This window comes from Diabrotica virgifera, chromosome 3 (genome assembly GCF_917563875.1).
Source record: "Diabrotica virgifera virgifera chromosome 3, PGI_DIABVI_V3a".
NCBI lineage: Eukaryota > Metazoa > Arthropoda > Insecta > Coleoptera > Chrysomelidae > Diabrotica > Diabrotica virgifera.
Genome location: NC_065445.1, coordinates 139210332 through 139226009, shown reverse-complemented (window position 1 = coordinate 139226009; position 15678 = coordinate 139210332). Strand labels below are relative to the sequence as shown.

At 34.7% G+C, this 15678-nt stretch overlaps 1 protein-coding gene across 1 annotated transcript in view; it reads right to left on the bottom strand.

Moving 5' to 3' along the window:
• Positions 1–15678, bottom strand: part of LOC114338609 (phospholipid-transporting ATPase ABCA3-like) — a 351819-nt gene that overhangs the window by 78037 nt on the left and 258104 nt on the right. Inside the window, exons 20-21 of the mRNA XM_050645554.1 lie at positions 13968–14239; positions 9930–10061 (exon numbers count right to left, since the gene is read on the bottom strand). Of these exons, the coding sequence (XP_050501511.1) occupies positions 9930–10061; positions 13968–14239 (404 nt within the window). The remainder of the gene's footprint in view (positions 1–9929; positions 10062–13967; positions 14240–15678) is intronic.

The following is a 15678-nucleotide window of genomic DNA, read 5'->3' as shown; positions in this document are numbered from 1 at the left end:
CCCGCTGGCCGACTCACTTGAAAAAGGGCGTAGCCCCTTTTGTTCCTCGCCGGTAATAAGCATAGAATGGTCGTTTTAGAAGTTAAGAAGATCTAGTGTGAGTGCACGATGATTTTTCTGCCCCATAGTGGATTTGTATGGTAGAATTTTGTGCTCTCATACTCTGGTTGAGTTGTGACGCAGTTCTATAAGCCGGCATTGTGTAGAAGTCTTTGTTTGTTCCTGTCCCTATGCAAGTTCCAGTTGATTGCCCTGAAAAGTTTCAATTTCCCAGAAGAGCCCCCTTTGTGATTTGTGTATGGAATGTCTACCCCACACCCCACCCTCCAGTGATTGCCCTGAAATTGAAGAAAGAAGCCATGTCCTCCCCCTGCCCCCTGCCTCAGTTCGATGACCCTGTTTGTTGATGAACCCCTCCCCTGTAGTTTGTGACTGTGACGAAGAGTTTTTTTTGTTTTTAAGGTATGATACGTTTTTTTAATTTTACTAAATTTCAAGTGGATAAATTGCTGGTAAATAATTGTATAAAGAAATTTGCTTTCATAATGGTAAAAAAAGGCAGTGACTTATGACATTTCACAGCTACGTCAAATCTTGTGTTGAAATAAATAGGTCAAATTTTATTTGACATATACTGGCCAACAAGTTCAATTGTAATTGTTTTGTTTGTAATCATTGTAATCATTGTTTTTGTAGTAAAATTTTGAATAAACCTGGTAAGAGTTTAAAGTTTTGAATAAACGTTTTGTAAGTGTATCTACCATTTTATTTCTGTAACCTTGTTTTGGAAAAATTTTAACTAAATTCTAATGCAACTGTGTGTAAGTTTTAGAGTAGAAGAAAAAGAATGTGGCATAGAAGCCAGTATTGAGATAAAGTTACCTAGTATAACCCCAAACGAGGAATCTGAGAGGAATGTCTCCCCATTTGGTACCCCATAAGAGAAGAAAATGTCTTAGTAAGTACCCAAATATGAACCAGAGGATTTGTTTCGAACGGCGTCCTGTTTTTTTAAATAGTAGAAAGATCCTCTAGTCTGAGTAAGTACCCTTTGTATTTGTTATGGTAGTTTAGTCATCTTAACACCCCTCCCCTTCCCTAACGAATCTACGACCTAGCTCCCGCACAACAGATGAGCTGCCGTCCCGCAACGAGGCTTTATGTGTCTGCTTCTTCTTCTTTAGCCCCATTCTTACCCCCCAGTATCTCTATAGTTAGTTCTTTCCTTGTCCCCATAATGAGCAGACATGTAAAACGCTTCAAATTTAGTGTCCGATATTTAGAACGTTCTGAATTCAGGATAATTTAGTCAGTTAGCATCCTAATTAGGAAGGTTTTTCGACTTCCTAAGTGGCTAAATCGTAGAGATGGAACACAATAGTATTTTTCGGTAATATTTTTTTTGTTATTGGCATACACATTAGTGATTCAGCCAGTTACAAGTTAATGTTTTAGCCCTATGCATCACATTCAAACGATCAACCTAGTTGGTAGGTACCAATAATTTTGTATTTTTAATCTAGAGCAGAGGTTCTCAACCAGTTGTACGCGTACCACTGGTGGTACGTGGGACGATTTCAGGTGGTACGCGTCGCGTGGGTAAAACAAGCTGTTACGCTGGGCCTCTGTCTGCAGATGTGGCAGAATACAGTATTCCTCGAAATATCTCAAATACCAGATGTAGTGGTTGACATAATTCATAATTCTTCACTTGGAATCTCTTCAAGAAAGTTTTAATAAATATTTCTCTGAAGATTATTCCAAACTTGACTGGATCAGAAATCCTTTTGCAGGAATCTCACCAAATGAGTTGTAATTGCAGGAAACATTCATCGATCTAATAGAAAATAGTTCTGTGAAACACAGCTTTAAAGAGAAATCCTTAGTTGACTTCTGGATTGAGTTAAAATCCGAGTATCCAATGCTCTTCTGACAAGCTATGCTGTTTTTGATGCCATTTGTCACTAATTGCTCGTGTAAGACTGGTTTTAAGTACTGGACTATGGTATATATTTTAAAATTAAAATTAGAAACCACAATTGTGTCTATAAAACAAGCCAATGGACATGTTTCTGATAGTAAACATGTTTCTAAAAACAATATGATCGGGGGGCATTCTTCCACTCCATGACCCCCTACCCCCAAATGTTTGGTGGTACGCCAAAATCTTCAAAATATTTCAGGTGGTACGCAGTTACTAAAAGGTTGGGAACCCGTGATCTATAGGATGACATGTATTTAATTTGGTTTTTAAATATATTTATATTTCTTACCATGTTTTTCCTCCAATTCGTAAATCTATATCACACCTAAACAAATTTTTCTTACATGTAATTATTATGGGTTTTTAAATTACCTAAACTCGACACAAATGGAAAATGAAGACACTAAGATATTATAGAAGATAGGATCGATTAGATTATAGTCATATAAATAAAAACAAAATGCGAAAGAGGCAAAATTTTAACAGTTTTAAATGACAACTATATCTGCCATAAATTAGAAATCTGTTACAGCCGTATCGACCTGAAATTCTTTTGAACCCATCACATTAAACAGATGTGAGATGTTGGAATCGAAACAGACGCCGCCGATGCGTTTCTCTATGGTACCTATTCCGTACCTATTTCATTTCAAATCTCTTGCCCGGTCGTTCCGAAAAGTGTACGACCGGCGCTGGAATCGAAACCGATGCCGTCAAAGTTTTGTCACGTGTAATACGTGGAATAGTCGATTGAAACATATTCCGACGTACCCGCTCCAGTTCCAGCGTGCCATCCCTAATCGAAACGAACGTCGCCGATGTGTTCCCTACTAACCCTATGGTGGCTCTTTCGATGTGGCTGAGCTAAAACCTATTCCGAGCGAGAATCCAGTTCCAAGTTTATTGTAAATTGCGGATTGCGGTCGACGCGGCGCCGTTGAAATCGAAACCGATACCGTCGACTTTTTGGTCACTGCTGCGTGGAATAGACGATTGGGACCTATTCCGAGGTACCTGCTCCAGTTCCATCATGCCATCTCTAGACCGTGTCATTCTTCATTGGGGCACTCAAGTTTGGTTGTTGTGGTCTGGGTTAACGATAATGTTTTGGCGCCGTAAGTCATGTTTGGAAGCGCACATTAGTCGGACGTCTTCTTTTTCAGATAATTTGGCATGTTCCTCTTAAAGATGTCTGATAGAGCTCCGTATGCGACCCATGCTGAGGTGATCCTTCTTTGTAGCTCGGCAGTTTGGTTGTCTGGCAATTTGGAGTTCATCCCTAAATATTTATATTTATGGACCAAATGCTATTTCACTGAAGTCGGCTTTTGGATTTTCGCTTGGTATTACCAGGTTTGTCATGTTTTGTGTCTCCAAAATTTATGTTTAAACAAACTTTCTTACAGGCGGCATCTAACGCAGTAAGCATACATAGTTCTAATCTCTCCAAAGTTGTGTGTTATAAGAGGTACCTGCTCCAGTTCCACCATGCCATCTCTAGTAAATCGGATGGATGTACATGTGTACAATCCTGTACCATTTTCTATGCACCCAAAATAATAAAAATGTCACTGGATGTACCCAAAACGATAAACATGTCACGATGCTGACTGAAAGGTAATCAATCATAATTACCTTTCGAGCCCTTCGAAGAGCGTACCTGGTTTACCTGCTTTTAAAAGTTTAACCTGGTTAAATTAGGGCAGTCAATGAGGGTATGGGACTCCGAATTCTATCCTACTATATCGATTTACTTGATATTTTCACAATAAGTAGGGAAAAGCTCAAGAAACAAAGTCTACCCTATGCCGATGTGTGCTTTTGTCTTGGGGGCGGTTCCCACCTCTTCTCGGGGGTGGAAAATTTTTTGGTTAAATAACTACGGAAGTTGCTAGAGAACCCAATTCTAAGCAAAAACTGTTCTATATTTTTTTTCGAAAACTCAATAGTTTTTGAGTTATTCGTGGTTGAAAATTGGTTATTTTCATTGAAACCTTTTCAAACGGTTTTTTGCGAATACCTTAAAAACTATGCATCTAACGAAAAAAACTATATAAAATACTTTTGTAGCTTATAAAATAACAGAGATTTTTTCCTTTATGAATATTCTAGTTATAACACAAAAAGATATATAGTAAGTGAAAAGAGTTTGTTTTCTTAGTGCATGCTCAAATCAGTGTATTCAACTTGAAATAACAGAGAAACGGTCGATTTTAGGTGTCGACCAATAATTTTTGTTGTGCTTGAAAAGACCTTTAAAATAAGCAATATTAAATGTCGATTACATTCAAACTAAGCGAGATAAACTGCAAAAAATTTGATGACTTACGTATTTTAAGAAAAAAACAGAGAAGAATATTTAACCCCTCATCCACAAGAAGTTAAATGCATCGTTTTCCTTCTACAATACATTTTACTATAATGTTATTTTTATGTTCAAATAGTTGGGCGGGTTTAACATAAGCGGTTTTTGAAAAAAATAAGATCAAATTATTGAGCGCATTTTTAAATTTTCTTAAAAATCTTCCTGTTCCTCCATGTAACATGTAACTTAATGCCATACAAAAATGTAGGTTTCTTTTAGATAAACATTTTAATTTTATTTTTCATAACCATATCTCTTATCATTTTCAAGTTACATGGAGAAAAAGGAAGATTTTTAAGAAAATTTAAATATGCGCTCTATAATTTGATTTTATTTTTTTCAAAAACCATTCATTTTAAAGCCGCTCAACTTTTTGAATATATAAATAATACTATAATAAAATGTATTGTAGAAGGAAAACGATGCATTTAAATTCTTGTGGATGAGGGGTTAAATATACTTCTCATTTTTTTCTTAAAATTCGTTAGTCATCAATTTTTTGCAGCATATCTCGCTTAGTTTGAATGTAATCGACATTTAATATTGCTTATTTGAAAGAACGTTTCAATCGCAACAAAAGGTATTGGTAGCACTATACACATAAAATCGACCGTTTCTTTGTTATTTCAAGTTGAATACACTGATTTGAGATTGCACCAAAAAACAAATTCTCTTACGTATCATATCTCTTTTTGTGTTATAACTAGAAGATTTATGAAGAAACGAATCTCTTTGTTTTTTTATAGGCTACAAAAAAGTTTTATACAGTTTTTTTAGTTAGATGCATTGTTTTTCGCAAAAAACCGTTTGAAAAGGTGTTATGTTTCAATGAAAATGGCCAATTTTCAACCACGAATTACTCAAAAAGTATCGAGTTTTCGAAAAAAAATTATAGAGCAGTTTTTGCTTAGAATTAGGTTCTCTAGCAACTTCCGTAGTTATTTAAGCAAAAGTTTCCCACCCCCGAGAAGGGGTGGGAACCGCCCCCAAGACAAAAGCATACATCGGCATAGGGTAGACTTTGAAAAAGGAAATAAGTTGAGCCTATTCCTAAAATTTGATTAAAATCCATGCAGTAGGATAGAATTCGGAGATAATAACATAGTCTTGCTCTCAATGACTGCCCTAAACCGAACCCCTGTGGTTTTAACACTTCTTGGTTTTCAGACCCTGTCTTTGTGCTATTTAGCATCCTAAATTTAGGATGGTGTAATAGCGAGCTACAGTGACTGAATTTAGTGTCCTAAATCGTATCCTGAATATCGGTCCTGAATTTAGGAAGATGTAATAGCCTCTTTAGGTCTTCCTCTCCTACTTCTTCCAGGAATCTGCACTTCAGCTATTCTTCATACTGGGTGATTAACATCTCGACGTTGAACATGATCAAACCATCTTAACCTATGCTCTCTCATTTTAGCATCAATTGGTGCCACATCTATACTTCCCCTAATATACTCATTTCTAAATTTATCCTTTTTGTCACTCCACTCATCCATTCGTCATTTCAGCCACATGCATTCGTTATTTCTCATTCTTTTTCACTGCCCAACATTAAGTTTCGTACATCATAGTCGGTCTTATGGCTGTTTTATGGAATTTTCCCTTTAGCTTCATTTGGATTTTTCTGTCACAAAACAAAACCACTCGCTTCCTTTTACTTCACCCATCCAGCTCTAATTCTACTGCATGCGTCCCCATCTATTTCTCCATTACTCTGTAATACCGATTCTAGGTACATACTTAAAACTATTGCTTTTAACAATCATTTCACCATCCAAAAATACCATTTTATTTGTAGGAACTCCATCTCATAAATAAACATTCCAAATACTCTGTTTTTGTCCTACTAAGTTTTAAACCCTTTTCCTCCAGAGCTTGTCTCCTCTGTTTCAGTTTTTGTTCTAAGTCTCTTTCACTATTTCCTATTAACACTACATCATCAGCATACTGACAAAGCTTGTACATATGTGAAATTATAAATATAATCTCAGAGGGTATAATATGTGGACTGCAGTTAATAAGGATAATTTTAGTTTACTGGTTTAAGTGGGAATATAAACAGACAATATTCATATATATAGATAAAAAGACTTACCAAACTGTGAAACCTTGTCAAGCACTAAAGCCGGTCACATACGAATTGAATTTTGACTGCCGCGAACTGATGTATGCCGTCATTCGCGAATTACTGTTCGTGCACGAATTGCTATTGTTCGTATCGGTTAACGGTTATGACGATCTAATTATATTGTCTTATATTGCGGAGATGTGTTCGGGACTCAGCGGTCGTAGGAGAAGAATTCATGTACCTAAATACCCCTAAATACCCCTAAATAAATCCCGTGTGCGACGCCGTCGGTCGACTTAAGAACGATATCTCTTTGCTCACGCGCGAAAACCTCGGCGGTCGATTTTGTCGATCCGAATCGGAACTTCAGTTTTGGTCAGACTCAGGGCGAACACGCTGTTTTTTTTTTTTTTTCTAAGTGGCGGATTTGGACGAGATTTTATTGGGATTTATTTAGTTAATAGCGTAACTGCTACACAACGCGTGGTGGATGGCACGAGATTATATAAGTTGGCCCTCGGATGGGTGCTAATCAAAGAGATTGATGAGATGTACCGTCAAGGGATGAGCGGTACTCGAATTGATCCTTCGACCGATCGTAGAGAAAAGAGGTCCTTTTTGTATTCATAATTTCGCAAGTGTCCAAATATTGTCTATTGGAAGGGATGTAATTAGGAGGGGATGAACTAGGTGGTACTGGACAGGACAGGGTTGGCCTGGTACTTATTTAAAGTTAAGGGTTGTAATTAGAGATTTAACAGAGTAAAAAATATAATAATATTTTTGACATGTGAAAATTGAACACTGACCATGGAATGTTACCCTGTAGTTTCGCTGTTATCTGGTCCAAAACTAATGAGAATAAATAAGGACTAAGCACCGTAGCTTGGTGCAATCTTACTTTCACATGAAATTTATCAGCCTCTCCCACACCTGCCCAACACTAGTCGTTACTTCCTCATACCTATCACTAACAATCTTTACTTGTTCACCCGGGACTACTTTTTTATTGAGTGCCCACCACAGATTTTCTCGTGGAACTCTATCATATGCTTCCTCAAGATCTATGAATCCCATATTAGCTTTGGTTTCTGTATTCCTGTATTTTTCCATCAGTTGCCTTATATAATGAAAATTGAATCTGTTGTTGATCTGCCCCTGCATAAAGCCAAATTGATTATCGGATATTTAGGTTTCTTCACGTATCCGTCTATAAATGACTCTCTCCCATATTTTCATGGGCCAAGTAGTTTTATATCCCTGTAGTTCGTACATTGTTGTACGTCACGTTTGGTACACAGTAAATAAAAGTACTTCAGCTAATTATTTAAGAGAAAATAGACAGCAGAATGGGAAACGGGAGGAGGAGTGTCATCCGCCGAACTATTCAGATCTGTCGTAAACAAAGTCAGAATAGCAATGTTAATTGCCAACTTTCGGAATGTGAACACGACATATCAAGAAGAAGAAAAACAAAAAGAAGAATTATTATAGTAAATTGAATCGATATAGAGCTATCCGCTGTTATACCTACGAAAATGGCAATATTTGGATGGGTGAGGCAAAGGACGATCTTAGGTCAATACCTAAAAACCGTGGAGCGACTAATCACTACTTAGGGTAGGAGCTCTTACCAGGTCAGTAGGTACTCTACATCGGACTTGGCTCTCTGCTGCGGTTTACGGGGTTCTATATTGTTATCGGTATTCCATCTCCTGCACGCATCTATTGTAGTGGTAGGTTTCTGTTGGGATTACGGGCAAACAGAGAGAGAGAGAGAGAGCGGGCCTCCGGTAAACGTTGGCGATACCGTCGTTACACTATATAAATTCAATCTTGTAGTTTATTGTATAAACATATAAATTTTAGAGCTTTAAAGTATAAATGTTAAAGCTCATAAATAAGGAAAACATTGGAATACTGGTCAAACTTTTCAATCAAGTTTATTTAACTGGTGATATCCCTGAAGATTGTTTAAATTCCAAATTCATAACCCTACCAAGAAAACAACGTCCGAAAAACTGTAGCGATTATATAATATTGATAGCTTGTGCTGAGAGCGGGTATATTTTATAAAATCAAACCCGGGACGTACTCTTTACACTAAATGTATTATTACGTCTTTGCTGTATTTATTGACTATGAAAAGGCCTTTGATCGAGTACAGCATCACAAATTAATTAAGATAATAGAGGAGTTGATTGAAAAATTATATTGGCGTCAAACAGCGATGGCTTGCATAAATGGAAAATCAACAGAAATACGTAAAATCCAAACAGGTGTCAGACAGGGTTGTATACTGGCCCCACTGTTATACAATTTATGATCGAATATTTAAAGAAGCGCTGCATAATTTGGAATGGGGCGTGAAAGTTAATGGAATTCTGATAAATGCAATTAGATATGCAGACGATACGGTTATTTTAAGTGATGCCATGAATGGATTATAATTCCTCTTAAATGCCATTGACACAGTGGGAAAAGAGTTTGGCCTAAACAAAAACTGTTCGAAAACAAAATGCATGGTGTTTAGCCGTTTGCAACATCCATATTCACAAAGTCAGAATAGCCATGTTAATTGCCAACGATCGAAATGAACACGACATATCAAGAAGAATAAAATCAGAAAGACGAAATATTATAGTAATTATGGTCGATATAGCAGCGGTCTGCTATTGGTACCTACGAAACTCACAATATCTGGATGGTCATACAATTCAAAGAGTACCCAATTTTAAATATCTTGGTTACCATATTACTGAAAAACTAGATCCAGATAAAAAAATAAAATGTATTATGGAAATAAAAATTTGAGATTTATAAAAGTGATTTTTAAATGTACCTATCCTGTAATGATCCATGGACATTAAAAGTTTCCACCATTAATCGTTTGGAGGCTTTTGAAATGTGGCTGCAGAGACGTACACTAAAAATACCATGGACGGGTATGCTGACAAATGTAGCAGTCCTTAAGGGAGCAAAATGCTACTCGCGAGCTGCTTGATAACAGCAAATATATTTTGGGCACGGTATAAGGTAGCATATTTTGGGCACGTAGGTGTTAAAGTAAGGGAAGACCGATATAATATTCTCCAACTTATTATAATGGGTAAAATCGATGTAAGCAGAGGAATTCTTAGAAAACAGGCCTCTTGGTTGAAGACTATCAGAGAGTGGACGGGAATAAAGAAAGCAGAGCAACTATTTAGAACAGCTCGAGACAGAGACAGTTTTACCATGTTAATCACCAACGACAAGGGGACCTGATAGGGCACGTTAAGAAGAAGGTTATTGTGTCGTATATTAACACGTCTATAACTTTCAGGAGAAAACTTATACGAGTATAATTGCAATATTTTGTCGAGACCGAGAAATTATTAAACCTCCTTCTTAAAAATCATCAGCGTCAATAAAATTTTAAATTGATAATTAAGCAAAACTAGAATAAAGAAAATCAAAAATAATAATGATTATAATTACATAATTACATAACGCAGTACTAGCTAGCTTACCTCAACTGTTACTACTGTATTGTTATGTCGAGGGTCTCTAATTAATTGTTTGACTCGCTGTCTCTCGGTTTTAACATCTTGATCTTCATGTTGTCCTATTTCGATAGGATCTTCAGTATTTGGGGGAGGTTTCTGAAAATTACAAAATAGAACCTAACGCCCACAAAAGGTGATTTATTATAGTCCTTGGGCCCACATATAAAATTATTATTTATGACCACACCGTCGAAACTTTTTGTACTTGTTATTTGGTAGTGGGACGTTTGTCTGTCAAGCTGCTATGAAGTTGTCAATTTTATGCAAGAAAAAAATTTATAACCACATTGGTCATTTTATTTTAATCAATGGTTTTTATCATATAAACAACGAAAACAATTTTGTCGGACACACTAAATATGTCAAATTTATGAAAATAATAAATTTATTACCACATACCTAATTTATACAGAATCTACCACAAAACCTTTTTACAATAATGTGGTTACTTTGTTGGACAATTTTCACGGAGATTATGCGTAGTCGTATGCGCCAAAGAAGTCAATTTCCTTTATTTACAACCATTTTTCCGACAAAAATAGGAGGTTATAAGTAATTATATTCTAAATCAAAAAATCTAAGTGTTCTACAAAAATATTGGGGCAAATCGACAGTCGGACAAATAATTTAATTTTTATTATTAAACTATACTTTTAACCTCTGCTGGGTTCGTGAATCCCTTATTTTCACAACCATTTTTCCGACAAAAGTAGTACACAAGTAAAAATATTCTTATACAGTCGAACCCGCTTATTGGAATAGCCTTTGTGCAAGGCAAAAATATTCTTATAACCGGGGTATTCTAATAACCGATCATTGGTGGCTAGTCGAAATAAGTGTTACCGAATATACGTAATAATATTATTTACATACTATGCCAATGTGTAGTTTTACATACTATGCCAATATGTAGTTTTATTACATACTATGCCAATATGTATATCATATATTATGTACCTACATAATCAGTGCATGTAAATGGTTTTAGGTCTTTTTACGTCAATAGTAGTGTAACTAGTACTTATCTATGTATGTGTTAAATACCAAATTACATTACATGTATGTGAATAAATACATTAGGTAATTAATATGAAATGTATGCAATATGTAGATATGTAAATATTTTCTTATTAAAATGCATATATAACAAAATTACTTTTTTTCTTGAGAAATTATTGGTAATTATAGCTTTTTCCTTGTTAATCCGTGTGGTCATCCTTAATCCATTGGTTGAATAGAAGTTTTATTGGCGTCAAGAAATGGATTGTTACATTCTTGTTCTTTTACCTTCTTTTAGAATTTAACAAAGCCTAATTCACACCTTGCAAACAAGTAGGTACTCTCTGAGTGAATTCTAAATAAACCGCTTCTAACAATTTTATAACAGGCAACAGTGCCTTTGTGTAGACAAATAAAAATTATTTTATGACCCATGCATTTGTCGGCCATGCTGCCCATGCTAAAGATCGAATTGGTATTCGTAACAAAGTAATAAATATTTATTACCCTAATAATATCTAATCCAGCACTACAGGCCGTTGACGACAAACCATAATACCAAACATAATTTAAATTTTTAGTAAATTGTAAAAAAAAATATTCTTTGACCTGCAAAATATGCTAATAAGCGGTATTATCTAGTTAGATCCTATTCCAATAAACAGATAAATGTATTAAGGAGTAAATGGAAATGTTTCGGGAACTTGAATTTATATTCCATAAACCGGGATATTCCTATAACAGGGATTCTAATAAGCGGGTTCGACTGTAAATGTAATTGTCTGACAAAAATGTTGGGGCAAACGAACAGAAAACTTAATTCTTTTCTAGGTTATCGACGTCCTTAAGAGGAGGCATTGTCAAAAAAATAATTTTAAAAAGTTTTTCTAGGTTTTAGACTTTTGAATGGATTTAGCTGAAAATTACTACACAACGCTGAAAAGTACATTTAAATAATCAACTATTTTCAATGGGAAATAAGCCACAATTTTATCAAAAAAAAATGATTTTATTAACGTTTCGAAGCCCAAATCGGGTTTCGTTGTCAAAATACAAAATACTACTAAAATAAACAAAAATGTTGTTGCTAAGTAAAAAAAATTCTTCTAATAATTTATTTAATCTGACTCATTTATATTGGCAATTTAGACGTATTTAGTAGAAGACTTTAAAATGATATCGCCAATATTTATGAGTTGCGTTCCTGGGACGACTTTACTAAAAGATAGTTCATTCGATTACATGAAATCAATCCCAACTCAAGAATATCCGTCACAAAAAAATCACAGCATGTGGTCTGTCTTTAAAAAGACAACCAAATGCAACGATGACAGTAAAATTGTAAAATTCTCGCGTTAGAGATTCCATAGTAAATTTTTTGTGACGGATATTCTTGAGTTGGGATTGATTTCATGTAATTGAATGAACTATCTTTTAGTAAAGTCGTCCCAGGAACGCAACTCATATACAGGGTGTTTCATTAATAATTGTCCATATAGTAACTGGAGAAACCTTAGCACAAAATACGAAGATTTAACCTAAAACACTTAAATAAGATGTGGTTCCTTACTGAGTTACAGGGTGTTTTATCTAAAATTTTAAAAACTATTTTTGCTTAGTATTTTAAAACTATTCGATGTATCTTTTTCATATTTGGCAGGAAGTATAGGTACTGTACAAACTACTAAATTATGTTAAACAAACGTTTATGGCTATTATCAGAGGCGTACGACGAGGGAAGGTGAATGGTTGACCCTTTCCAAATTCTACGCCACTGGCGAAATTGCTATTTTAGTTCAATTTTGGATTCTCCAATACTTTCTATAAAAATAATATACTCTTCATTCGTAACGATAAAGTCATTAGTTTTCGAGATATTTGAAGCTAAAATTGAAACGACACGGTTATTTTGATCAGTGTATTGTGTCGCTTCATTTTTAATTTCAAATATCTCGAAAACTAATTATTTAATCGTTACGAATGAAGAGTATATTATTTACATAAAAAGTATTGCAAAATCAGAAAATTACACTAAAATAGCAATTTGGTCAGTGGCGTAGAATTTGGGAAAGGTCAACCAGCTACTATCCCCTGTCGTACGCCTCTGGTAGTAGCTAGAAACGCTTATGTATCTTAATTTAGTAGGGTGTTCAGTACCTACACTTTCTGCCAAGTGTGATAAGGATACGCCAAACAGTTTTAAAGTACTGGGTACAAATAAGTTTTAAATTTTAATCATATGAATCATATAATAAATTAATTAAAATAACTGTGCCGTTTCATATTTAACTTCAAATATCTCGAAAACTAATGACTTTATCGTTACCAATGAAGAGTATATTATGCACGTAGAAAGTATTGTAGAATCTAAAAATGGCACTAAAATAGTAATTCCTCCAGTGGCGTAGAATTTGAGAAGGGTCAACCATTAACCATCCCTTGCCGTACGCCTCTGGTAGTAGCTAGAAACGTTTGTTTATCATAATTTAGTAGGGTGTCTAGTAGTCGCATTTTCTGCCAAGTATGAAAAGGATACGTCTAATAGTTTTAAAATGCTGAGCAAAAATAATTTTTAAATTTTTAGATAAAACACCCTGTAACTCAGTAAGGAACCACATTTTATTTAAGTGATTTAGGTTAAATCTTCGTATTTTGTGCTAAGGTTTCTCCAGTTGCTATATGGACAATTATTAATGAAACACCCTGTATATATTGGCGATATCCTTTTAAAGTCTTCTACTTTAAAATGCATAATAATGCAACGGTGACATTAAAATTCTCGCGTTAGAGATCTCATAGTAAATCACGAGGGAAAACCAGGAAAAATCATAGCATGTGGTTGTCTTTTTAAAGAGAGATCACATGCTATGATTTTTTTGTGACGGATATTCTTGAGTTGGGATTGATTTCATGTAATCGAATGAACTATCTTTCATTTAGTGTCATTTAGTGTCATTTAGTGTCATAAATAATAATTTTATATGTGGGCCCAAGGACTATTACCTTTGATCTAAATATGCTTAATACTTCTCCTCCACTTTTACCAACATCAGCCATAAGCAGAAACAGAATCCAAAGTGGTATTTGAACAAGGAGTGCAATAAATGTTACTATAATTTCCGGTATCATGAAATTTGAGAATGAAGGTTCTTCACAATCGGCGTCAATTTCGCACTTCAAACTAACCACTTGTACATAATGAAATATACCATAAGGTGCATACATAATATTAACACAGGTAAATACATAATGTATAATAGATGCCGCTTTTTGTCCTAAAAATATTAAACAAGCATCTCAGTAAAATTAAAGCTCTTTCAGGAATTTTGTTAACATTTTGTTGTTTTCTTTTTATACCAAATTGTCTAAGATTTAGTAGGAAAGGAAAGGAAAGTACGCTAAATTTACAGTTACTCGAGCGTTATGGGGACCTATTGGGTTGTGAAAAGTAGGCCCTTAAATTAAAAAAGTTAAGTTATATTTTCCATAAAGTGGAGGATTTTCCATTTTTTAATTTAATTTTCCATTTCCAACAATCGTCTTTTCCAATTATAGCGCCATCTATCCATAATTCGAAAAAATGTCTCGAATAAAAGTTACTTATTTTTACGTAAGGAATCCAAATTTGCAATAAAAAATGGGGGCTCCTATTTAAGATTTTAAAGTAACCCCCCACTTTACCCCGCGGGGTGTCGTGTTAGGTATCATTCAATAGATTTTTCAAAAATACCGAATACTTGTATTTTTCAGTTTTTCGATCTGATGTTCATTTCGAAAATATCGCGGAGTACGTATTTAAAATTTTAAATTCACCCCCCACCTATCTTCGTGTAGGGTGGTGTTTGGTATCAATATTGACCACGTATTTTTTAGTTTTTCGATCTGACGTTTACTTCGCGAAATATTTGCTTTTTTTGTGAAACTTTGTGACGGGCCCATTCCCTTACCTACTTACTCAAATCGTCAGATTCTTGAAATATACACTGTTTTGCATGTAATTAACTTACCTTATCTTAATCTAACAATTTCGAGTTTTTCTAAGGATAGATTTTTTTTCAGCCAATTAAGAGCCAATATATGGTATTAAGAGCCAATATATGGTAGAGGTACATTTAGAGGGTACAAGGTTTTTCCCCATGTGATAATCTGACGCGCTCGAGTAACTGCAAAAATCACCGCTTGGGCTCACTAACGGTAAAATATTGCAAAACCTCTAAATTTTAAAGAACCGCTTGGATTAATAAGAAATTTGTTCATATATTCATTAAAAAAAAACACGTTAAACGTTCTTCCGCAAATAACCCAAAAAGTAAGTATTGTATCGAAAAAAATAAACTTAGCATGTATTTACAAAAGTCGTAAGTCCCAGTAGGAGCAGAGTTGTAGCTAATTAAAAATAGGTTCATATTCGTCAAATTTCAAATCGAATATTTCAACGTGAAATAACCAAAAATTGAAGCACTTTTTGGGGAAAACTTTTACAACTGTTTTAAGGTGTTTAATTTTTTTTTTATTTTCTGCAAAAATTTTTTAGAATTAAAGCTACGCTCAAAACAAAGTTGGCCCTATTATTTTGGTAAAAGAATCGTGAAAACCACCCCCAAATTACAATCCCAAATAAAATTAATCGTTACCGCTTCACAGGTTACTTTACTCGTGTCTCTATTGTTTATATGATCTGTAAGATTTATCGGTTTTAAGTGCTTATTTTTAA